General features: G+C 40.5%; 1 protein-coding gene across 1 annotated transcript in view; it reads right to left on the bottom strand.

The window, feature by feature from the left end:
- LOC148075292 (leucine-rich repeat and fibronectin type III domain-containing protein 1-like protein) overlaps nt 1–25,114 on the bottom strand; it is a 238,486-nt gene that overhangs the window by 40,964 nt on the left and 172,408 nt on the right. The window contains exons 6-8 of the mRNA XM_087795959.1: nt 13,150–13,415; nt 7,974–8,174; nt 4,488–4,654 (exon numbers count right to left, since the gene is read on the bottom strand). Of these exons, the coding sequence (XP_087652085.1) occupies nt 4,488–4,654; nt 7,974–8,174; nt 13,150–13,415 (634 nt within the window). The remainder of the gene's footprint in view (nt 1–4,487; nt 4,655–7,973; nt 8,175–13,149; nt 13,416–25,114) is intronic.

Raw genomic sequence — 25,114 nt, 5'->3', positions numbered from 1 at the left:
CTATGCAATATTGTTTAAATACTTTAAACTATTTGATCTTTACAAATTGTGTGGAAAAATAAAATAAGATGAAATTGGATATTTTACTGGTTAAGTTTTTGTTTTCTAAGGTATTCATTCATTAATTCATTTATTTTCTGCCGCTTTTTCCCTTACAGTGGTCGTTGAGACCATCCCAGATTTTACGGGCAAGAGATGGGGGACACCCTGGAGAGACAGCCATTCACACACACACTCATACCCTACAGACAATTTACCCCAGTTCTCAATCAACCTCTGTATGTTTTTGAACTGTAGGAGGAAACCCACGCATCGCAGGGATAAGTCTGGGTATTGATCCAAAACCTTCCATACCAGCACTGTTACTGATACCTTCACCTCGATACTTGCACTTTTTTTAGATTCCAATTTTATGAGATCAATTTTAACCAAAAGAAAAAGACATTTCACACCTTACAAATCTTGAGTTTAATTTTTCAGCCACGGTACATTTGCACTCCTAGCTGGTTTCTTACCGAAGAATTAAATAACAAAGAATAATGAGTACAAAAGAAAACTTAAAGCAAATTAATCTGATGTGCAATGGAATCGTCACGTATCATTTTTTTTTCTTCAGAAAAACCCACACATTTTCAAGTTTTGATTAGACACGTGTATTACTCGGTACTACAGCAGCATTTTGGTTGGTGCCACAAAATAACCGAAGTTCGTTTACAAAGGGGAAACAAACTCCACACAGAGTGGTCGCAGGCTGATCCTCCTAAGGCTGGAAGTGAACAAGATAAAAATATTAACATAGAAGACGTTCAGCAAGTTGTATTTTAACTGAAAAGACCCACAAGATTTGGCTATATTTTTTTTACAGCGGGGCTTATCTTTCAAATTAAAATCGGTTTCTGATTCGTGCCCGTTTATCTTAAAACAACTGTTTGTGCGAAATTTCCTTAGATTCTTTAAAGCGTATCGCACAATTCTGGAAGGGTTATTGGCCATCGACATAGAGGTTGCATGTTTTTGAAAAGAGTCGACTTTGAATAAAATGTTTCTATTTTACGGGAGGCAAAGAAATAAGGGTTAGACCTGAGATTTCAGTTTTTTGCTAGGTCGGGAGGATGAAATGTGGATTAAAGTACTCAATGTCCTTGATTTAATTCCTGTCAGCAAAATAAAAGGCTGTGGAAATTAATGCTTTTCAAGCTACTTGTGTTTCTGTTGAACAAAAAGTCTCTTTTTTACTGCAGACTTTTTCTTTGGCTCGGAAACTGAATTACTCAACCTTTGTCAACACATATTACTGGCTAAACCGTCCTTTCCAGGGCTATATTTAAATTTCATTGGTCACATATTTAATGTTTTGACTTCGATTTTGTCATCTTATATCCTTAATCTCGTTCATCTTTGAATGTGAACAAATGTGGCTCTTATTGCAGCCACTATTTTTTAACTCGAATTAATTTGGATAAGACAGATGGAAGACCCTGAGTGACCACTGAGGTTCTAAGACGCAGAAGTATTAAGTTACTAAACTATATATAATCAAATCCTTACTGTTGTTGGCAGCAGACGACAGGTTTTGTTAATAATGTCACAAATGGATATTTAATAAAAATACAGTCAATTCAAACTGTCGCAGGCAACTTCGTGTAAAAATGCCTTCTTTCCACCTTGGTTCCAGAAACACTCGACTTTGACGACTTAACAGGAGGTTAATGGATGTGCAGCGGGCGAGCGGCACATTTACCGAGTTATTTCATTTCATGGGCGGAAGTGTGGAACTCTATTAATCTTTGTGCGTGTCACCTCTGAACAAGAGTGCACAGTCGCACCAGCCAGTTTGTGGCTCGAGGAGGCAAACAACCAATTTCAACCACTTTAACAAGTAAATCAGGTTTGTTCGTGGAAAAAGCACGGTAGGGTTTCCCTCCTCACATCAGTGACTTGGTCGCCGTGACACAAATTGAAATTGATTACAGTTAATGGGCTTCAAACATACAAAGAAACGCTTTGAGGTTTGATATTTAAGACCAAATTGAAACTGGATTCGGGTCACACGCTTTTCAAACTACTGACAAAAGTCTCCTTTTAAACACTTTTTAAAGTATTCATGACGCTTGAAGTTCTCATGCTGGATAGGAAAAAAGTGTATCACAAATATGTTTTTGCATTATTTTTTATAGACTAGGAGACCCAAATTTGTCCTAAATATTTAACTTTCTTCCTTGGAGGTGGACATTTCAACCTCGTAATGCTGCTTGAAAGAGGCTTGACGACATTGAGTGTCCAAAAGGTGTCAGTATTTTGTCCTTTATTTATGTATCGTGCTACGACTGACGGGGTAAAATTTAATCAAAGGCACCTGGACCTGGAAAATGACTACAAAAGTTGGTGAGCGAAGGTTTGCTAGTTCCAGACAGTCCAAACGAATAGAGGTTAGGCCCCGACTCGCCCTAGATAGCTGGGAAAAGCTCTGACCTCTGTAACCATACTAAGGGAATAAGCTAAAAACTGGGAAGCATTGTGTTCTTACATGAGGGCGCCCCCTGCTGTCATTCTGTAGTCCCGCACTTTGAGTTTGCTAATGAAAGATATTTTTGTTTGTTAGGTTAGGAATGTGACTTAACGCTTTTACTTACTTAAACAAAGGATAGAAATCAAATCTGGTTTAAAGACCACCATTTTACTTGTATACAAGTGAGAAAGTAGAACAGAGTTTACATGTCTATCTGAATATTTTTGAAGCACAGAGCCATTTGTATCTCTTTCAGTTGTTGATGGTCTTACTCCAAAGGTTTACAACAAAAATCAAACTTAAATTATTTATTGCTAAAGGATTTTCGCTCAATTTACAGAAATGACAGTTGGATACATTATGCTGTGGTTCCATCTGGATCCCGAATTATTCTGAAGAATGAGTCACTGACTTGTTAAACTTCTATTGCTAAGTTCAGAGCTGGCAAAAAAGCACAACATCAACTAAATACATATGTCTGTGGTGTTGTCATTTTTCATCACATCGTTTTAGAGTTGCTACGTAAGCTCAGATACTATCACTGTTGGGCCAGTGATCCAGAGACTTATATCTTGACAGCTGTTTATTGATTTTAATTTTCTGAAGACACGTAAAATATGCTCCTGAATTTTTTTCAGTTGCTGTGGAATGCGGATCGGAAACAATTTAGCCTCATGATTCACTCATTGCCGTTCAAGACAACATCACAGGCTGAGGTCAATTTGGACCGACAGAAATCCTCTCAGCTCAGAGAACAGAAACACTCACCGTCCTCAACCTATGACCCGTCCACAGGCGTCTGGCTGAGTCTCCGACCGCCTCGGTGGAGCTCAACAACAGACGCGGGAGGAATCGAACTGAAGCGGAAATCTGCTGAGATTTACGCTCTTGAAGTTTGAATCTGACTGAAGTTTTTATTGAAAATCCACAGAATCATTGATAAAACAATCATTGAAAATTCTCAAACACAGTATTGGCTTGTCGTGGATTATTTCATTAGCATGTAAGTAAGTAAGTAATTTGTATTTATATAGCGCTTTTCCAGACCAGGGTCACAAAGCGCTTAAACAATCAAAACAATACTCAATAAAATATATACTTTAAAGGTCAAGATAACACTGAGAACAACACAGGAGTTCCAGAAAATCAAGGAAAAGCCTGAACAAATAAAAATGTTTTAAGATGTTTCTTGAAGGAGTCAGTAGATCCATCAAGCGGAAAGAAAGAGGAAGATCGTTCCAAAGCTTAGGAGCAACAGCCTGGAAGGATTTCTCTCCTCTGAGGAACCATCTGTAGATTCTGATCCACAGACCTCAGAGCCCGAGCTGGGGTGTAAGGCTGGATCAGATCACTGATGTAAGGAGGAGTCTGACCATGAATTTATCGGAAAGTTACAACCAGTTTTAAAGTTGATCCTGAAACAAACTGGAAGCCAGTGAAGAGTTTTAAGGATCGGAGAAATGTGAGTTCTTCTACTAGAGCGGGTCAGAATTCTCGCTGCAGAGTTCTGAATCAACTCGCCAGACAGATCCTTCTTGTTTAGACATGAACACAAACTGTTACAATAGTCCAGGCGAGAAGAAACAAACGCATGGATAATAAGCTCCAGATCATGTTGTGACAACATTTTCCTAAATTTAGAGATTTTTCTCAGTTGAATGTAATGACATGTAAATGTGCGACCAAAGACAAAAAAAAGTCTCCTTTAGGGTAAGTTTTGCAACATTATTAGAGTGCACAAATAATACTCTATTGTTGTAAAAATGTGTTGTGTTACGGTGCTGAGAAAGGAGAGAGTTGGAATGCAGCCAAGCATCATCTCAGCAGGGATGAGAAGGGGCACGCTAATGAGGTATAGGAAAAAAGAAAATAAATTCTTTCTCTGAACTTCTATCCAAAAGTGGAGGAAAGGGGTGAGAGGAAGAACAGACAACATAAAAGCAGGAGTGCTAGAGCTCCACCATGAAGATCTCCTCACCTGGCCAGTTTGTGCAGGTTCGAGAAGATTCCCTCTGGAACACTCTCGATGAGGTTGTGGTCTAAGCTCAGGGTGTTGACACTGACCAGCAGGGCAATGGTCTCCCAGGGAATGTCCACCAGGTTGTTGTAGCTCAGATCCAAGTCCTCCAGGGTCTCCAGGAAGTCCTGTGTGGGCCACAAATTCAAAGTATCTTAGGGAGTGAAAGGTAGATGTTGTGGAGAGATAGACTTGACGGAGGGATTGTAGGCCAGATGGAGAGAGAAGGTGAATAAATCAAGATAAAGATGAATGGATTGGTAGGTGGATGGTTCCTCAGATGGATGGTTTAATGGATGGCAGGATGAAAGAATGGTTTAATGGATAGAAGGAAGAGTGGGTGGTAAAATCTACATTAATGATGGATGATCAAGAAAGGATGCAGATTTAAAAAGACGAATGGAAGGATGAATGGATGTGTGGATGTGTGATCGGTGGATTCGAGGAAACATGATGGGTAAACGAACAGAAAGGGTAAGAGATGTTTGGATGGATGGCTCGGTAGACACGAGGAAAGGTGCAGTTGTTAAGATGAACGACTGATGGATCAGGTGAACAGAGATGAAGGGAGGATGAGAGGGATGGATGGAAGCAGCAGGTGAGACGAGTAAAGGGTAAGAATGTACTTTGAGTTGTACTTCAGATGGAGGGACGAACAGAAGAGAAAACAAATGACCCGGTCAAGGTGAGATAAGGACTCTCCCGTCTCATTTGGAGGCGCTGATCCTCATCCCCACAAACAACCGCGCCGCAGCGTTTTCTAAGCGTATCCTTTCTAAATTCCGCTGACGAATCCGTATTTCTTCAACTGCCGCTTCAGAGGCTCATTGATCCCCGAGTGAACGACCCTCTGTGGTGCAGCGATAAAAGTGTGCGACGAAGAGCAGAGGGACGAGCCATCACCGTAATTCTTTGATGAGATGCCGCGAGGCAAATGGCTCTCTAAATGGCCATAAAAAACAACGTCTACAGCCGTGGAACAGCTACATCCACCGGCTATTACCATCCAGCTGTAGCTTTACATCTAAGATGAGAACAATAACGACCTCGGCGTGGCTGCGATTTAAGAGACGGGGGAAGCGCCATCGGGGACGGCTCAGCCGGACAGGGTGATGAGAGTAAATAAATGCTGCCTGGATGTCGTTTACTCGTTAGACATATTAAGTGGTTACAGCGAGGCGACACATTTAGCTAGTAGTTCCATGATGAGCGAATGGACAAGCAGTAGAGGAACGATCAAAACTGATCTGGGTTTTAGACCCGGGATTCATGGGAGTTTTACTTGGATAGTAACTTGACAATAAATGTGTTTATGGTTTAGATTGTATCCAGTGCTGGTGCTAAAATGGTACTTTTGGAATGTTACAGGCTCCTGAATGTCGCTTTGCAAGCATAAAAAAAGTTTTCAAAGTTTTACTTTTTTTTATATACTTCCACATATGATAAAAGTACAATTCTGCCTCTCCAGCACATGAATTGGACTTTCAAGTTACTTTAGACCCAGCGACAGTGATAACTTTTTTGATCTTGGGCTTTTTCGTTTGCAAAAATTTGGTGACCACTGGATATGGATATTGCCAAGGTTTGATTTGACACTGGTGCAATTTTTTTTTCTTATTTTTGAAAAGATGCAGGTGCTTAAACGCTGCCTAAAGAATACGTCCCAAAACTTTTGTAAAAGTAATGGTTTAAAAATCGAAATGTATATTATAAGAATAAAAAATACTTTGTCTGAGTTATGTTATTGTGTTCTCTCTGTATTATTTGTTAAAAAAAAAGTAATATAATCAGTTTTTGTCAGAGTTCTGTGAGAGTTCTGCAAATCACTACTATGACTATAATTTTACATGTTGAATGTTTGTATTTTGAAAAATAGATCCAGGTGCAGAAACAAGGCAGAGGAATCTAGTGATGGTCTGATGAAGCTTCATGAAGCAGTGTCATTATTTTCAGAGTCCACTAAATGGCAGTCTCTGCACTACTTTCCTTTATTTTGAACAACTGTTGCAATAAAAAAACATTTTTTAAACTGATGGCGCCACCTACTGACCCCTTAACAACATGACACTGCTTCATGAAGCTTCATCAGACAATTACTAGTGAAATCTTCTTTGCTTTTTTGGTCAAGTATGTCAGAAGAGCGTTGTTTATTGACTCATCCCTTTTTTTTGTCACATTCAAGATTCTCCTCCGTCCTGGGAAGATACTCTAAACCTCGACTTGACATTCCACCTTTTTTCCGACTCAGAAGCTCGATGCGGTGTAACAGGTTAATTGTCCAAACATGATTTCAGGAATGAATATTTTGACAAAACTCTTGATCTCAAAAAATAAAATATCTTCGTCTCAGTGTTAATCTTCTCCTACTGCTTCCATTCTTCATGGGTATTAATGATTATCTGAATAATTCCAAGAGAAATGAAAAATGTATAAACGAGGGAGTAAAAACGGCAGTAAAATGGACAGAGATGCAGAGTCTGGATCTAAGGGTCCATTAGTGAGTTCAGAGGTCACGACTGGCTTCTCTTCACAGAGGTACTGCAGCGGCCCGGACGGTCTCCTGTGGGAACACTTTGCTGCTTCACCTCTGGACTCTTAATAAACACACAAGGAGAATAACTAAGTGTGAGAGTCTGTGCGTCTGCCCTCGAGCGAGTCTGCCTTTCGCACAAACCTGGAACCTCCAGAGCTAATTTGATGGAAGAAACTCCCTGCACATCTATTAGAGACACTTTTGTAAGATACATTTGAACTTGTCTCTTCACTTCTTTACTCTGACAACAGTTTATTAAACCACTCAGGGATCAGGGATGATGCATTCAGGAGCTTTGAATAACTAACACTTTACTGACCCTATCATAATAAAGTTACTCAAAGTATTACCTGGGCTTTAGAGCATCTCCTGAAAGGTTGTTCGCTGAAAGGTGGCATGTTTATTTATGATTACTGTAAAAGTCTGCAAAATACACGCGGCTACAGCGATGCGTTCACTGAGATGGGTTGAGATGGAGAGAGCGGTGTTTTGTGGAGGTGTTTATTAAGTTGGACAGTGAGTCTGAAAGTCATTTTATTCGAGTACTAGTTGTTGAATGATGTTACACATGTTTGAGTCTCACTCGAAACCATCATAAAATTATAATACTAACAATGAACCCTAACCCTAACCCTAACCCTGACCCTAACCCTAACCCCAAACCTAACCCTAACCCTAACCCTAACCCTAACCCTAACCCTAACCCTAACCCTAACCCTGACCCTGAACCTAACCCCAACCCAAACCCTAACCCTAACCCTAACCCTAGTTTCAGGAATGTTTTAAGTCCTACCACAGCACACCTGGACTTGTCAACGAGTTAAGAGTAATAGAGTAGTTTCCTACACTGTTATTATCATTTACAAAGTGAACCATGGATGGTATCAACGGTAAGTCCATCAATACTTCCTCACCTGGAAAGCTCCTTCCGAGATGCTGTGCAGCTGGTTGTTGGCCAGGATCAGGTGTCGCAGGTTGACCAGGCCCTGGAAGTGGGAGTCGTCCAGCGAGGTCAAGCGGTTGGCGTCCAGGTGGAGGGCGTGGAGGTCCTGCAGGTCGGCGAAGGTGTACGGTCTGATTTGACTGATGGTGTTTCTGCTCAGAGTCAGATGGATCTGGAGACAAACAAGGACATAATCGTGAACATTTGAGCGTTGCGCTGCAATATTACTGACATCACAGCATATAAAAAATCAATATGTATTTAAAAAAAAAAAAGGATTTCCTTAATGTCATGGCTTTTAAATGAATAACTTTAAATATTCAAGTGATTCTTCATATCATCACTAATCTGAGTCGCTGTATCCCATCATAAGATGCAACTATTTGACATTCCTTAAGTTGGAAACAGATTTCTGAACTTTCCAATTAAATATTATGAATCCTATCTGAGATGTTGCTTGTTGATATAACTGCTGACACCCGGTTCGGTTTCCTGGACGCTCAGGTTTCCCTGGAAGCTGCTGAGTCAGCATCTCATTCTGAAGAGACACCTGATCCTTGCTGATCCAACATTTCCTGGGCGAGACAGGGTGCTCATCTGTGGTTTTTATAGTTTCCACAGGACACTCTGTTTTCCTCCCGCTGTCCAGGGTGTCCGACCCACTGTTTGCCCCAAGTAGCCGGGGTAGACTCCATTTCCGTTTCAATGAATGTTGGCCTCAGACACAGATAGAGAAGCAAAGTGTTTCATGAGAGAAGTTGGACCATTGTTTTTTCAGGTAGCTTAGGCATCTTCTCTTTATGTCACCGGTTTGGGAGGAGGCCTGGGGCAAATGCAGGGAATGGTGAAGAGAAAATTACTCTCTGAGGACCTGTTGTACAATAAATTCGATTCGGTCTTAAATATTCTGAACTCGGACTCTCACTTTTTCACTCATGGAGTTGTGAAATCATGCACGGTCCTGTCTTTGATAACCTCTACTGAAGACTTTAACCGTCAATTTGTCTCTCTGCATTATTACTAATTGATATCAGAGGACTTTGGGTTGGAGCTGACAGATGTGCCCTGTTAAATTTTAAAGCATTCTACCGGGATCAGATATAAAAACTGACAGGCAGGGAAAAAAACACAAATTGCTCAACCTGAACCATATGAACAGGGTTTGGAGCAGTGAGGTGGACCAATGAAGGTTTTTGGTTGTTCACTAGAACTCCTTATTTTCAACTGTAAAATTGGGAGTCCAGAACGGTAGGGGTAGGATATCACCCCCAACGTGGAAATACAGTCTTATTTATTCCCGTTGAGAACCAAAGACTAGGAATTTGAAGTACATCCCGGTTGTTTATCGCAAACCCCTCCAGCAAGAGCTGCAGTCGACGGTCCGATGAATCCAGCAGGATCAAATCATCAGCTAACCGATCCTAGGACAACCAAGTTGGGCCCCCAGTGGGTAAAAAATAACTAGATGAAGATACAAGTGGCCGAAATTAGTTTTGTCCGTAGGGTGTCCGGGCTCTTGCCTAGATGTTGGGACAGAAGCAAGGTCATCCGGGAGAGGCTTAAGAGTAGAAGGCTAGGGGATCGGATTGGGATGCCTTTGCGACCCCTTGTGGTGAGGTGTTCAGGGTTTGCCCCACCTGTAGGTGACCACGGGGTGGATCCAGGACACGTTGTAGAGAATGTCAGGTGCTAGCATCTTAAATGAGTGAAATGTATAGTAGAACCAATTATCCTTCACATGGAATGAAGTCAGTTGTCGAGCTTGAACATAATTTCAGGGATGACCTCCTGGATTTCTTTTGGGAGGTAGTCCAGGTATTTCAAACTGGAAAAATCCCCCAGAACACTTCCAATTTTCCTTCTTGGACCAACCCTGGGTGACATGGTCTTGTGGCATCACCAGTGAGGAAATGTAAGCCATTGACGGATGCGGGGTTGAGGGTGACCGTCGGCGTCCCCCCCTTGTAATTCTGGATTAATACTTTAATACTTTTTGATCCCACAGTGGGGGAAATTCACTTGTGCAGTAGAAAAAAACATTTAACAGAGACAGAAACGGAGACAGAACACTAAAGAAAAACCGACATGAGAGAAGAGTGAAAGTAAGCACTACATACATCACTGAAACACTGACCAACAATACGATAATTAAAGTGGTACTTAGCTTACAGTGACAAAGCGCATTATGCTACAGAATTATTGCACAGGTATGGAATTTTGCCCAGAATAGGCAAGAAGAGGAGGAAGTTAAGTACTGGAGTTTAAGACGGGTTATTGTAAAGTCTGTGTGCGGTTTGGATGAATGACCTGCGGGAGCGTTCCTTTTTGCACCCGAGGTGCAAGAGTCTGTGACTAAAAGAGCTGCTCAAGGCTCCCACAGTGGCGTGGAGGGGGTGAGAGGAGTTGTTCATGATAGATGTTAGTTTGGATAACATCCTCCTCTCACCCACCACCTCAATGGAGTCCAGAGAACCGCCCAGGACTGAGCCAGCTCTCCTGACCAGTTTATTTATTCTCTGCCTGTCCCTCTCTGAGCTGCCACAGCCCCCAACACACTACAGCATAAAAGATTGCAGAAGCCACTACAGAGTCATAAAAGATCTTAAATACATATAATTATCAACTTTCTCACTAAAACTTTGAATGTTTTAAGAATTTTTCAGATCTACTCGCATCTGTTTCCTTTCGTGTACAGAGCCTTTAACCAATTCTGGGATCTTGCTGCGAACGCTGAATAGTTCTTTGTCACGTAAACCAGTCTCCCATTAAGCCTGATTCCCCAGCATGTATGCAAACATCCCCTGTGACCCCCACACAGGGGGAGAGGCTTCTAGAGAGACTGAGGAAGTCCCCCGCTGCGACAAGTCAGGATGCGACGCATCACCACGGCGGTGTTTCTCTCTTTGTGCGATAGGTTTCTTTTTGCACAACCACGTAATTGGTGAAATTGGGAGATGGATCATTGTTGACCTCAGCCGGAACGAGAAAATTACGTTTTTTAGGAATTAACTGGAACGTTTATGGCACTTAAAGAGACGAGGAGATTCTTAAACGGTCCCTTTTATGTTTCTTCTCTCTCGTCGCTCGCATGTCTCCCATCTGAGACTAGGGACTTGAAATTAAACTGTCAGACATATGGAGCCTTTTTGTTCTCACACCAGATGCTCTTGGTTTGGAGTTACATCTCGGAGTAATGAAGGATACACTTGATCCAATTAAATCACAGCTGTTCATGTAAATCAGCCTCAACACCAGCCTGGTCTCGACCCCGAATCAGATCAGATGTTCTAAAGATCTTGAGACGGTAGTTGATCTCGAAATAAGCCAATATGTTGTCAATGTTAAGGACCAGATTAAAACTGGATATGGATTTAACACCAGGCTTTTACAAGCACTTGAGGCTAAACAAGGTCTTGGGAATGGATTGAGAGTTAAAACTCAACTTCTGAAGACGATGGATAGTTACCAATTCAAGGTAACATATTGGCCCTGGTCATAAGTGGAAGTAAAACATTTTCTGTGTTTTTATATTTTTTGAAAACTGTTTCAAAAGTATCGGTTGGACACTGGTATGATAAAAACAATACGCCTCAAAGTACGCTCATAACTTGACAATTCTGGACATTCAAAGACAACTAAATCTGTACATTGTTTAACTTTAAACTTTTATTTTTATGGACTAACTCCCTGAATCAATGACACACTCAACTCTAGTCAGCAAAGTTTTCAATTAGCAAAAATATATTAACCACGTATTTGAAACGTTATAGCCTGGTAACAACACCCTTATTGACTCGAGCTTCAGCCATAACACATTGTTGACACGGCAAACATGGAACCAAGGACTTGGTTAAATGGCTTGGTCTATCTTAACTTAGGTCTGGATTTATTTTCAAGGTAAACATTTGCATTTGTTTTGAAATCAGTGTGGACTTCTGAATGCTCTTCGTCTCTATAACATATTTTACAAGGTTTTCAAAACAAGCTTTTAGGTCAGGGTCCAGTTGTTGGACCAAACTAGGACCTGTTTTTTAGACAGAGTCTTGTCTGTGCGAGCTCGGTTCACATTCATACTTAACGTCATTGTATTGCAGGAGCCTTTGAAATAAGAGTTCTTGGAAACAGTTGTTCACACACTAGGGCTTCACGATATATGGAAAAAAAATGCGATATTGGCACTAAACGTGCGATAATTTGTAATTACTTTTTGTATAAATCAAGCTACCAACTGCCTTTTCTCAATTCGACCAATCAGGAGCGACCTTAAATGTGCATGGTCCTTAGATGCTGCTTGGCTATTGGCCAGAACCAGCACACAGTCACACAGGGTGTGTGTAGTAAACAAGCATGGTGGAAGACGAGGAGGGAAACGCCGTTTGAAAGCTGCGAGCTACGTATACCAAGAAGACCCCGGGGAATTGGAATTATTTAGGTTTCAATACAGTTGTCGAATCCCAAAAACATGTTCTCTGCCGAGGGGCAACGCTGCACATCTACACAGCCACCTTAGGAACCAACACAAGGACTTTTACGCATTGTATCAGTCAATAACTGCACAGAAGACTCTGGTAAAGATGGAAAAGCGACAAACCATTACAAATGAATCGGTTGCTTCTGTCGCTCCGTATAAAAGATTTGAAAGCGCTAACCCTGATACACTATTTCAGTCAATTTGGTTGGAGTTCGACCGAAGATACCAACTGCCTTTTCTCACATATTTCACCCAAATTGCAATTTCAGAGACTTATGAAACTTGTGTGAAGACTGTAAAGGCAGAATTGCTCTTGCACACTTTAAGTTCAAAAAATCTTCTGCAGGTACATAACCTGAATGTTCAACATGTTAATGTAAACAATGCAAATAAATGCAATATATTTGAAATTCTTTTGTCATTTTCTTTGCAGAATAATGAAGAAAGCAACTTTTAGAAAAAACGTGTAAATATTTGGACCTTTTTGAAAGTATCTGCATTGATTTGTCTATTCGTTGTTTGTGTTTAGTTTGTCTTTTTCTAAGACTATCGCTTCTAGACACCATTATGGAATATCGCACTCATTTCCAATATCGTGCAGCTCTATCTCACTCACACAACAGCTTAAAGTCCTGGCTTTAGAATCCTGGAGTCACAGCAGTATGCATGAACTCACCAGACTGGACATGTTGGCGAAGTCTCGATGCCTCAGCGTGGTGATGAAGTTGTCCATCAGCCGAAGCTCGGCCGTCTGCCGGTCGATGTTGGGGGGCACGAAGAGGAGCCCCGTCTTTGCGCAGAGGACGGTGTAGGACGGCAGCAGGTTCTGGCAGGTGCAGCGTTTGGGACAGAGCATTGAGGGCAAGCTGGTCGGGAGGGAGGACAGCACCATGGCGAAGCAGGGGAAGAGGAGGAGGAGGGAAGCGACTCCCATGTTGACTCCTGCCGTGGAGAAACAAAAAGTTTTAGTTGGTACAGGAAACCTCTCAGAGACATCAATCTTCTCGCCGCCGAAACCCCGACGGAGACTAATCTTCAAGTCGGAAAACTAATGTGAATCTGGGGACATTTACAACGTATTTAAACTTTAACAAGAAAGAAATGGCTTTTTTCTTGCTTCATCCCGGGCCAAATACGAAAAAAAAAGCGTCTTTAAGACAACGACCAAAGAATGACAAATCTGACAATCAGAGCGAGGAGGAGAAGAGAGAGAGACACAGTCGATTGAAAAGTCGTTTGTTGGTGCAGCCTCAGAATTTTTCTGCTGACTCGACCGTCTCGCTGAAATCAAACTGCACTTTTTATCATCAATTAAGTGGCAGCACTTGCACCATCACAATCTGAGAAGAACATTACGGATCACAAATTACCGCTGGCACCGCTGTCAGACTCACTTCATGAATCAAGCCATCAGTCGGGGGATAAAAACAACGAGATGGAAGCGTTAGGAGAAAAACTCAACGTGCGCAACATTAGCCACAATTACGTTTAACGCGGCGGTGACTAAATACAGTACATATTTATAATTTTACATGCAGTTTTATATTTGTATCATAGTGTTTTCTGTTATATTTTCTACAAATACTTCCTGTTCTGTACTCTCCTGGAACATATCATTTGTTTTTCTACTCATTTAAGCACTTTTCTTCAGTGTACCAGATGACATTTAGGTCCTATGTTCAAACACTATTTATGTCTGTATCACGCATTCCGATTGCACACTCTTATTTCACTGGGATCTTTCATTTCATCTATAACCTCAGACAACAGAAAATCCTCTGAACGGTCACTTTGTTTTTTAAGTTAGTACTTTGACCACAACTATGTTTGTCTTTTGGTTTAACTATGATACGTGTCGCCTCCTTTCTTGAAGAGGTCGCCCTTGTGAACTTGGTCTTAATGGGTCTTTTCCTCTGGTTAAATAAAGCTTAAATAAATAAAATAAATAAAAACTTTATTAAGGCTCGGAGTTTGATGGATAAATAGATAAGGTGCCAATAATTACTTGGGAAAATGTCAGAAATATTTTGCGCTTATTTTACAAATATATTTCTATAACAAATAAATTAAATACATTTTAATTCAATAAATCAAAAGTTTTCTCTAAGCACTTTTTCAGGTATAACTTAACCAAAAGTGATTTAAACCGACTTCCCTTAACAAAAACCTCCTTTTATTCTTCTGGAGACATTACACTAAACTTCTAGTTGGTGTTAATGTTGTGTTTTATTCGTGTATAAATGTAGATTGATTGCCCTGAAGTTTGGACTCCTCCGGGTCCTGGTCTAGTCCGTGTCCCTTACCCTCCTGAAAGATGTTGATCTCTGCTTCAGTCGAGGCTCATTGTTATTCATTCTGAACACCTGAACTTTATCTAAACTAATTACTTTGTGAGGATCCTCATGAAACTATTCTGCTGTGGAGCTGAAATGTGATCCGGGTCTCCGAGGACAACCTGAGCTGGGAGATTTAATTTGTTCAGTCCGGCGGCAGCAGCCGGAGAAAAGCAGCTCGTCTGCGAACACTCCTCCCATCCTCGCCTTACATAGCTCTTGTTCGGCACTCTCCCATTTCACCTGCGTCATTTTGTTTATGTAGCACATTTGTCATGCTTGCGTTTTTTAAAAACCGACAGAGGAATGGAAATCGTGTAGATGAATGACTGGATATGGATGGATGGATAATAAAGGTGTGCGCAGATGTGTAAAGCTAAATTCATCAAACGAGAGAAAAAGATAGTTTACATTGACGGATGGACGGATGGGAGTTTAACGGGTGGATGGACGGAAAGAGCAAACGATCCAAAGTGACTGGATTGCAGAATAATACGGATGAACGGATGGGTTTCCAAATGAATCAGGTGAATGATGGTTTGATGGATTTATGAATGGATGGGTTTTTAAAAAGCTCTTTAATAAAGAGATAAATCTACAGGTTTGGAATGGATCCACTTTGACATTGTCATGGGAGCATTGGGCTGAAACAAAAAGGACCAGACTTTCCTTTGCCAAATCTTCTGCTTCTTGAGGGATAACACTGAGTCGTTCCCAGGTGAAGTGCGTGGCAGAGTCACTCAAGTGTAGCCTGGGTCTGTTGAACACGTCCAGAGGGAGGCATCCAGGATTTCATCATAAAAATACAGGAAGTACTCTGGGTAATTATTGCAAGAGCTTCCCGTGTAGGCAGTTGAAGACGGAAGTGGAAGAAGACCTGTCTGTGTAGCATGTTGGCCTTTAAGCTTCTGCTAAAAACGAGCTTAAAATATAGACTCGTTGAAGTTTTTCTCAAACAATTTGAGGCTTCAATACAAGATGGACATTACAGACCAGCAACATGGAGGTATTTGGTCAGTGATGGACTGATGAAGCTTCATGAAACAGTGTCATATTGTTTATAGGTCAGTAGGTGGCACCATCAGTTTAAAAAATGATGTGATGTGTCATTAGAACAGTTGTTCAAAACAAAGCAAAGTAGTGCAGCGAACGCCATCTAGTGGACTCTGAAGATAATGACACTGCTTCATGAAGCTTCATCACTTATATTGGAATGTTTTTAAGTGTCTTTTTGGACGAAGACAACTGAGCCTTTGTCGATACATTAAAAAGGACATACATTTTTGTCTATAACACTAAAAAGGAACAGATTACTCTGATAATATAAATAATACAATGAGGTGATTAGAAAATGAATAGACAGTGTGTGGAGAAAATATATTTTGGCCTGCTATCTTGTTATTTCAGTCCTGACGTGGATGAAAGTAGGAAAGTTAAACTCCTCCACCTGGACATTTGACACTTTTCCAAATGACCACATCAACTCCAAAAAAGCAGGCTTGAGATCCTGTGGTCACTATCCGGTCATATGACGAACGCTGTTCTTGGAAATCAGATGAAGAAAAATGCATGAGCAGTGGATAAATGATGGGATCACTAATGGATCAAAGTATGATAAACGGTGGCCCGGGTCAGGGATGTTCCAGGGCTGAGCGTCCAACATCACGTTGACGCTGATCAGCGCTGATGTTCTGTGTGTCATTTCGAAGGCTGCAGCTTTTCTCTCCTTCGTGCAGGCGTCGCTCGTCGAAAAAAAGATGTAACAGGAGGTCAAGCGGCGACAGCGTTCACGCTCCACAACACGTTGCGATGAACAAACAGGAGCCTTGGACACACAGTCCGAGGATTCTGCTGCCCCACGTGAGAGGAAGAAGGAAAGAGAGAGCGGTGGAAGGAGACAAAAATGATTTGAAACAGCGCCGCTGATCTCCAGTTGGTGGAGATGTTGCCCCGCATTTCTGACGAAAACACGTGCCCGCCTCGGCGTGAACGCTTGCAGTGGTGAAAGACAGCGAAAGGACTCCAGGTAGCATCGACATGCTAATCAGGCTGTAAATATTCAATCGCCTCTCGCAGTCCCGGAGACCATTCTCTCTGTCCTGTCGCCGGAATGGAATCAGCTGAGAGCGGCTGACAGTCAAACCTGCTTCAAGTTTCTCTTTCATCTGGGTTGGATTTCACTTTGAATCTTTCGACAACCTGACAATTCTGTCTTCGGTCCTTATCGTCTGTATCCACGGACAATACGTTGATGAATAATACATGCATGGGTTGACTTTACGAACGGATAAAGAATGAGGATGAATACCAGATTTGAAAGAAGGTATAGCGAAGAGGATGACTTCTATTGGTTTGATTGGATCAATAAAAGAAGTCAGGACACAAAGATGTTCTATCAAGAGAAAGATGGATGCCACATGAAAGGATGGACGAATAGGTGAGGGATGGATGAATAATAGAAAGGATATTATTTGATGGCTAGAGAACATAAAGGATGATTGATGGAGCGATTGATAGACGACAGAGGGCCGGGATGAAAGGATGATGACCACAAAGAGGATTTAATTCAATTCAATATTTTCAATCACAGCAAAGTTTTCAGTACAGTACGACAATATGGGAGAAAAGAAATGAAAACCAGATCCCAGTGAATCAACACTGATTGAATCACAGAGCGAGGATAAATCAATGTTTTTCTAGCCAGACCGAAAAAATGACGGAGGGATCAACGAATGACTGAAGAAAATGTTCAGAAGATGGATAAAAAGGTTGATGAATGGATGAATGATTGATAAGAACAATTGTTTGATAAGTTGGATGGTTATGTTGATGAATGAATGAATGACTGATGGATGGATGACAAGACAATATTGTTGATAGAAGGATTAACTGTTAATAATCTGTTCATAGCATTATATATAATTGTCATGATATCTGAATGAGTTACTTAATGGATGAAAAAGATTTAAAGATGGATTAATGAAGGTTAATGGTTCGTATCTGAGGGAGCAGGAGAAGATGTACCGAGGTGTCATAGGGTGGCAACCCTTAAAGAAAGCCTTGCCAGCCCAATTTGCGGTGACAAATATGACATTTACGATCGGGAAAAGCAAACGTCAAACTGCAGCATGACATAACCTTTCACCTAAAGCGCAGGCAAATAAACTGATTTGTTTTTTTTAAGCGAGGGAACTAGGAGTTCAGAGAAATGCAGTCACACGATGGAAGAAATCTATGTATCTATCAAGAAAGAGGATAATAATGAAAGCAAAGTGCTTGTATTTTAGTCAGTATTGTTTTGATTGTTTAAGCGCTTTGTGACCCTGGTCTGGAAAAGCGCTATATAAATACTAATCACTTTCTTACTAACTTACTTACTTATATATTTGCATTGCTAGGTTGGACAACGTTGTTCTTCTACCTACATGAAATGTAGTTCTGATGTTGATTCTAGATAGATAGATGAATAAACTTTATTAATCCCTTTGGAGATCTCCTTCGAGTAATTGGTTTTCCAGCTCACAGCAGACAATAGTTTAATAAAAACAAACAAGAACAAAGTGTAATAAAAAGGAAAATGTTCAATGGATGACAAAATAAGTATAAAGAACATTGATCAAAGAAATAACACAAAAAACGATACATAGATGAACATATAATAGAATCATCTTTTAGCTCCACTCCTTCCCCAAACTCAGAATTAAACAGCCTTATAGTTCGAGGAATTAATGAATCCATGAGTCTATTAGTGTTGCATCATGGGAGGAGCATTCGTGCACTCCACCAGCTTCTCTGTTCACCGATGACAGTGTTCAGAGGACGACTGTCATCATCCATGATGGACAGTAGCTTCTCCAGAGAACTCTTCTCTGCAACTGTCACCAGTGAGTTTCATGCCATTGTTCTGTTACACAGTAAGTCACATGAGTCATCACTGTCCAGAAATACTGTATGGCTGCATCATAATTCAAATGAAAGGACACAAAGGTTTTCCACTGATCTGTGTTATAGTATTTTCAGTATGACTACACATTTTTTACATTAATTAAGTGAAATGGCTGAATTTGAGTTTTTCCTGTAAGAGTCACAGGAGAGCTGTGCCTCATATGTTATTTGTTTCCGAAACAAATCATTTTAAAATGTAAAGGAATGTTTTTATTAATTTGAAGTATTGTTGTCAGTGAAAAATGGAATAAAGGAGGGCTACTGTACCTCATATCAGGCTAACTCAATACAAGCTTGACGTGAGTGTTGCGGTTTCACCAATATTAACTTTAAAGAAATATTTGTTACACAGCAACAGCCAGACTCTCCAGGGTCTGTGTCATATCTTTGACGTATGTTTGAAATGATTATTTCTCCAGAGTTTTGACTCACAGTTGCGGAAAAATAATTATAATTTCTTTCTTATCGTTTTCAAAGAACAACCTTGAATAAAATTAAATAAAGCACCAGAATTGAAAGTTTGAAAACGATGTTTACTATATTTTTACTGAATGTCTATACTTTAAAAAGTAACAATACACAAGAAGGTCTTATTTCTTATCATGTTCTTTTCAGTGTACGTTTGTGATGGTGTCATTGAAAGAGGAATGATTATGAGATATGACCAGTAGGATGCTATAATGAAATAAGATTCTCTTTTCACTTTAATGTGACTCCAGAGGAGTCTGTGCCTCACCAGCCATGAACCTCACGCATACAGTAAACAATAAAGCCAATGTCCTGTGGTTGTTTTTAGATAGTTTCTTCTTATACAAGTTCTCCCTGCACTCTTACACCTACACCTACAGTTGCGTTACCATATGACTGGAATCTCCTATTAGATAACATCACACTATATGGTTTAGAATTCCCAATATAAATGGTATGAGTTTGCAAATGTCCTGTCTGTCCCCTCAAAAGTTCCTTCCCTCCTCTTGCCACCCCATAAATAAGTTTCTAGAGCCGCCCCTGCGAGTCTGAAAATCGTTTGGTAATATATTTTTACAAAGCGTGTGTCAGGAAGAGGCAGGATGACAAGAACATGTCAAGACAAGCTGAAAATGGATGATGAGAAACCCATTAACGAGTGTGTGTGTGTGTGTGTGTGTGTGTGTGTGTGTGTGTGTGTGTGTGTGTGTGTGTGTGTGTGTGTGTGTGTGTGTGTGTGTGTGTGTGTGTGTGTGTGTGTGTGTGTGTGTGTGTGTGTGTGTGTGTGTGTGTGTGTGTGTGTGTGTGTGTGTGTGTGTGTGTGTGTGTGTGTGTGTGTGTGTGTGAACATGTGTGTTTTTCGTCTAGAGCCGGCTGGAAATGTTTAAATTAGCATCACTCACTGTCACTTGAATTACATGTTGAGGTATTGTTCAAGTCGTGTTCAGGAAATTGCTGGGATTAAAATCTCATTTGAGTTAGAGTGGATCCACAACTATCATCGGCTCACACCCGTTCATCAACAATCTCCGCAGCAAAAAGACTCCTCAGTGTCATTCGAAGAAGTCGGTCCAAGGGAACAGACCAGAATTCATGCAAAGAAGTCTAACTGTAGGAATTGGTTACAATTACAAACGTCTTTTTGACCAAAGTCTGACATGTAATGATGAAGTAGGTGGAGGACGATCAGCTGACACAAGCAGTGTTTTCGTACCTGGAATCTACTATCCGGGATTAGAATGGCTTTCCGAAGATCACAGGGTCTTGAGATTATTGGACAGATCAGTGGTCAAGTGTGGACAGTACAGGAAGTTGATTCATCCCAACCAAACACAAATGTGGCCTGAAAAATGAGGCCAACGACCAGGAAGTGACTAAGTTTTGACAAAATGAGAAACATCAGAATGTGGAAGAAAGTCCCCCGAAAAAAAAGTAGCATAAAGTCACCGGAAAAAATAACATACCGGAGTCTAGACCAAACAAAAAGCAGGAAAATGTTTCCCAGAAAACAATGACCAACCAACAGGACGTTTTAACAGAGCAAGAAATAGGCAAATGTTAAAGAAAATCTCCCTAAAAGGAAAGTATTTTAAAGACACAGAAAAAGGACGTACTGGAGTTTAGACAAAATTCAAATCAGGAAAACCTTGCCTAAACTAAAATAACATTTCAATACTAACATTTTTATTGAGTATTGTCTTGATTGTTCAAGGTTTTGTGACCCTGGTCTGGAAAAGCGCTTTATAAATATAAATTACTTACTTACTTACTTACTTATTAAACCGAAGGGGGTACATTTCGTCTAGACCAGGGAAATTAATCAGAATTGAAAACTATTATTGTCAGTGCTGTAAACACAGAACAGTGATTTTTCATGGTGGCAGTACAAAATAAATGAATAAAGTTAGATAACACAAAATGAGCAATATAAAAAGAATGAGCAGGAAATAATTGAAGGTCTTCGGAAAAAGAAAGTTGCTGAGTGTTTTTGAATAGAAAGTAGCTGAATATTGGCTGAATAAGAAGTAGGCAAATGTTGATGAATGTATCTCAATTAAATACAAACATGAAGGAGCTAAATGTTGCTTGAACAGGACGAGGCCAAGTTTTTCCTGAACAAAAAATGCGAAAGATTCAATCGAACTGGACAAGAGTGCTGCCCCCTCGACCCAAACCGCAGACGCCGGGAGGATGCATCCCAGAACAAAGATGTTTTGTAAAAGTTAACTATTCAAATGTAATCCAGTGTTTAACCTTCATCAGCACGCGTCTACTTACTAACTGCTTCTGTTATGTGTCATGTGGGACATCAGCAGACGTGCAGCACAAAGGCACTAAAGCAGCACATCACTCACTCCTCATCCATATTCATGGACAACAAAAGGTTCTGCCTGCTGCCAAGGATGAAAAACAAATGCAGATTTATTTTTGCTTGACTCCATCATCTGTCCACATCGGTGAGGACTTGAACTCATTACCCGTCGCTGTTGCCATGGCGACGGTTGTCATTCATATTAATGCATCTACGGATCCAATCGGTCAGCGTCCAGCGACTGATCAGCGGCATGGAAACGTTGCTCAAAAGTAGCCGAGATCAAAGTCAACAAAAAGTCTCTTCTCTTTCCATAAAAATTCAATTTGATGGGCTTTGATCGTGCACGTCCGCGAATCAATGCACTTTGGCTCACGTCCAGACTTCTCAGCGAGTTTGGCTTCATTTGATCACAGAATCAGCAGCTAATTTTCCACGTTCCACTCGCGGAGCTGGAAAAAAAAAACTCAGCGTAGGAAGTTTTCGCTTTTGAAGAACTTCCTGTTTTCCAACTCCAACACAATGAAGCCATCGACACGGTGTGACCAGAACACGGACCTGGCGGACCCCGGCCCCGTGAGAACAGAGATTCACTTCATTATCGTGTCACCTGAGAGGACGTTCCAAACTCCGTGTCACCAGGGCCAAACAAGAGGGGCTGATAAATCACCTGCACCGCTCTGGAGTCAAACCAGGAAACGCTCCAAATGATAAATGAGATCATAACACATGAAGACGGTGCTTTTGTGTGCGTTCTGCACCGATCATTTCACTTTGTTACCACTAGTGCTTTTACTACACGTACTGAGACACAAATATACTGTATGTGTCCATAATTTTCTTTACCATTTAAAAAAACATGACAGAAATAATAGATGAGCCAGATTTACTCAATTGTATTTTAAAGTAGTAGATTTAAAAATCCTGTCACACATCTGCAATGATTAAAAAAAAAATGGTAATGCTGGAAGTCAAAGCAAAAAGTTGAGCTAAAAAATGAAGCCATTTGCAGTTTAATTGGAATCATTCATTTAGAATTCCAATCCTTGTTTATGAATCTTTAATTTTGTATTTGTAATATAAAATATATTCTCAATAGAAATGCTTAAACTACCACTTACTACCAAACCTATCCTTCTACCTACCAACAATTTCTGTAGCTAGTTTTTGTTTAGGTGCTTAAATTAATTAATTAAATTGTGTTTTTTTTATGTAACATATACTCCCAATAGTACTGCTAAAACTCCTAGTTCGACTACCAAATATACCTACCAACCTATTTATGTAGCAAGTGCTACTTTTTGTAGTGCTAATGCTAATGAATGCTATTTATTATACAATTATATTGTTGCTACCACTACCACTTCCTCTTACTATTACTACGCCTATTATTACTACTGCTACCGTGAGTCAGTCATATCTGTACTAAAATGTTTTTGTCCCCTCAGCAACGTAACTTAGCTTAGCTAAAATCTTTAACCATGTGCAATTTTTATTGGACTAATTCATTTAATATTTCAATCCATTTTTACTTATCTTAAATTGTGTTTTTGTTATGTAACATATACTCCCAATAGTACTGCTAAAACTCCTAGTTCGACTACCAAATTTACCTACCAACCTATTTATGTAGCAAGTGCTACTTTTTGTAGTGCTAATGCTAATGAATGCTATTTATTATACAATTATAATTGTTGCTACCACTACCACTTCCTCTTACTATTACTACGCCTATTATTACTACTGCTATCGGGAGTCATTCATATCTGTACTAAAATGTTTTTGTCCCCTCAGCAACGTAATGTAGCTTAGCTAAAAACTTTAACCATGTGCAATTTTTATTGGACTAATTATTTCAACTCATTTTTACTTATCTTAAATTGTGTTTTTGTTGTATAACATATACTCCCAATAGTACTGCTAAAACTCCTAGTTCGACTACCTAATTTACCTACCAACCTATTTATGTAGCTAGTGCTACTTTGTGTATACTTAGTGCTAATGCTAATGCATGCTATTTATTATACAATTATAATTGCTGCTAACACTACGACTTACTTTATAACTTTAACTTTTACTACTATTATTATTACTACTACTGTTATGATAATTGAGGTTCACTTTTATTTACGGTAAAATACTACTAATGCTATTAATGCTAAGCCAACTGCAAATAATACTACTTTAGTTTCACAACTATGAAAAATGCAAGGCCAAAAACACATTTCAAGCTGTACATAACAAGGACGAGCACTTTGTTTACTTTCGGAAGAAAAAGATTCCTGTCTCCTTGTTTACGACGCCACGACTCCCCCATCCAGCCCTGTCACCACTGGCTGATGCCACGCAGAGTCGACTCCGACTAAATCGCTTATGAAGCTCCTGCTGAGTCTTTGATGGAGTTCAACATTATCGTCGCAGCCTCAAAGTTTTCTCCGTCACAAATCCGCTGCTTCTCTTCAGCGAGACGGAAGAGCGAGACAAGACATTCCAGGATGGAGTTCCCCGGGAAATCTCGATGACTGGCTCTGTGATCTAGGCCGTCTCCCGAAAAAAACACCGCCACTCTTCGGCACACTTCCCAGCTCCCCGGGGGGAGCCGACCACTCCAAGAACACGCATGTCATCGTCGCCGCGAGCGACCAATAAGTCCAGTCAAGGCGGGAACGGGAGTCGCGATTATTGTCTCACCGGTGGGTGAAATCCATCACTCCTTACACAGATCCTGTTAGTCACGGCGGCTCACGTGACAACACAGAAAATCGGCCGCGACTCAAAAACATTTCATATTTTTGCATAATCCTCGACGATCGAGGTGGCGGTGAAAAAGTGAAGCCCACTTTCTGAAAACACGGATGCTGTGAAATAAATCTCAGATGGAGTGAAATTGCTCTGGGTCAGAGTATCAAGATAATATTAACAGTCATTTATTAGTAAAGTGGGAAAATATAATCATTTTTTTAATCTTTATTTTAATCCCGCATTGTCATTTGTTAAGGTATAAAGTGCCAAATCCCTGAAACGTATTAGATTAGTCTCAATAGATGGCTCAAAAAGTGTTGGGTCCACATTAATAAAGATGAATATATGTCTTAATGTTGGATTCAAATGTGTTTAAAAGAACATTAAGTTCATATATATCATACTTTCTTTCTCAAGTCATAACATATGATTTAAAAAACAGATCTGATTGTTAAAGATAAGGAATTCAAGCTATCTAATCTTGATTAATCGAAAGCAGATGGAAGTTTCTAACAGGATATATTTCACATTTCAAGGTGAATTCCTTCCCCGGCTCACTCAGTTATTCTCGTCTGTCGCTCCCTATCGTCTCCGGATCCGAACCCATCAGCGCCCGGCTGAAGCTGGTTATTACACCGGCTTCACACCGGCCTTTTACAGCCGCCGTCTCCACATCGAGCTGAGTAATGTGCAAACACACAACCGGGGGGGGGAAAAGGAGCGTACGACGCTCAACGCACACACAATCCATCAGGGGAATCGTCGGCGAGCGGCAGAGATAAGCGTGTCGACACACACACACACACACACACACCGGTGCGGCTTATTGCTGTTACGACAAA

This window comes from Callionymus lyra, chromosome 7 (genome assembly GCF_982586985.1).
Source record: "Callionymus lyra chromosome 7, fCalLyr1.hap1.1, whole genome shotgun sequence".
Lineage (NCBI taxonomy): Eukaryota > Metazoa > Chordata > Actinopteri > Syngnathiformes > Callionymidae > Callionymus > Callionymus lyra.
This window is presented reverse-complemented; position numbering and strand designations above follow the sequence as displayed.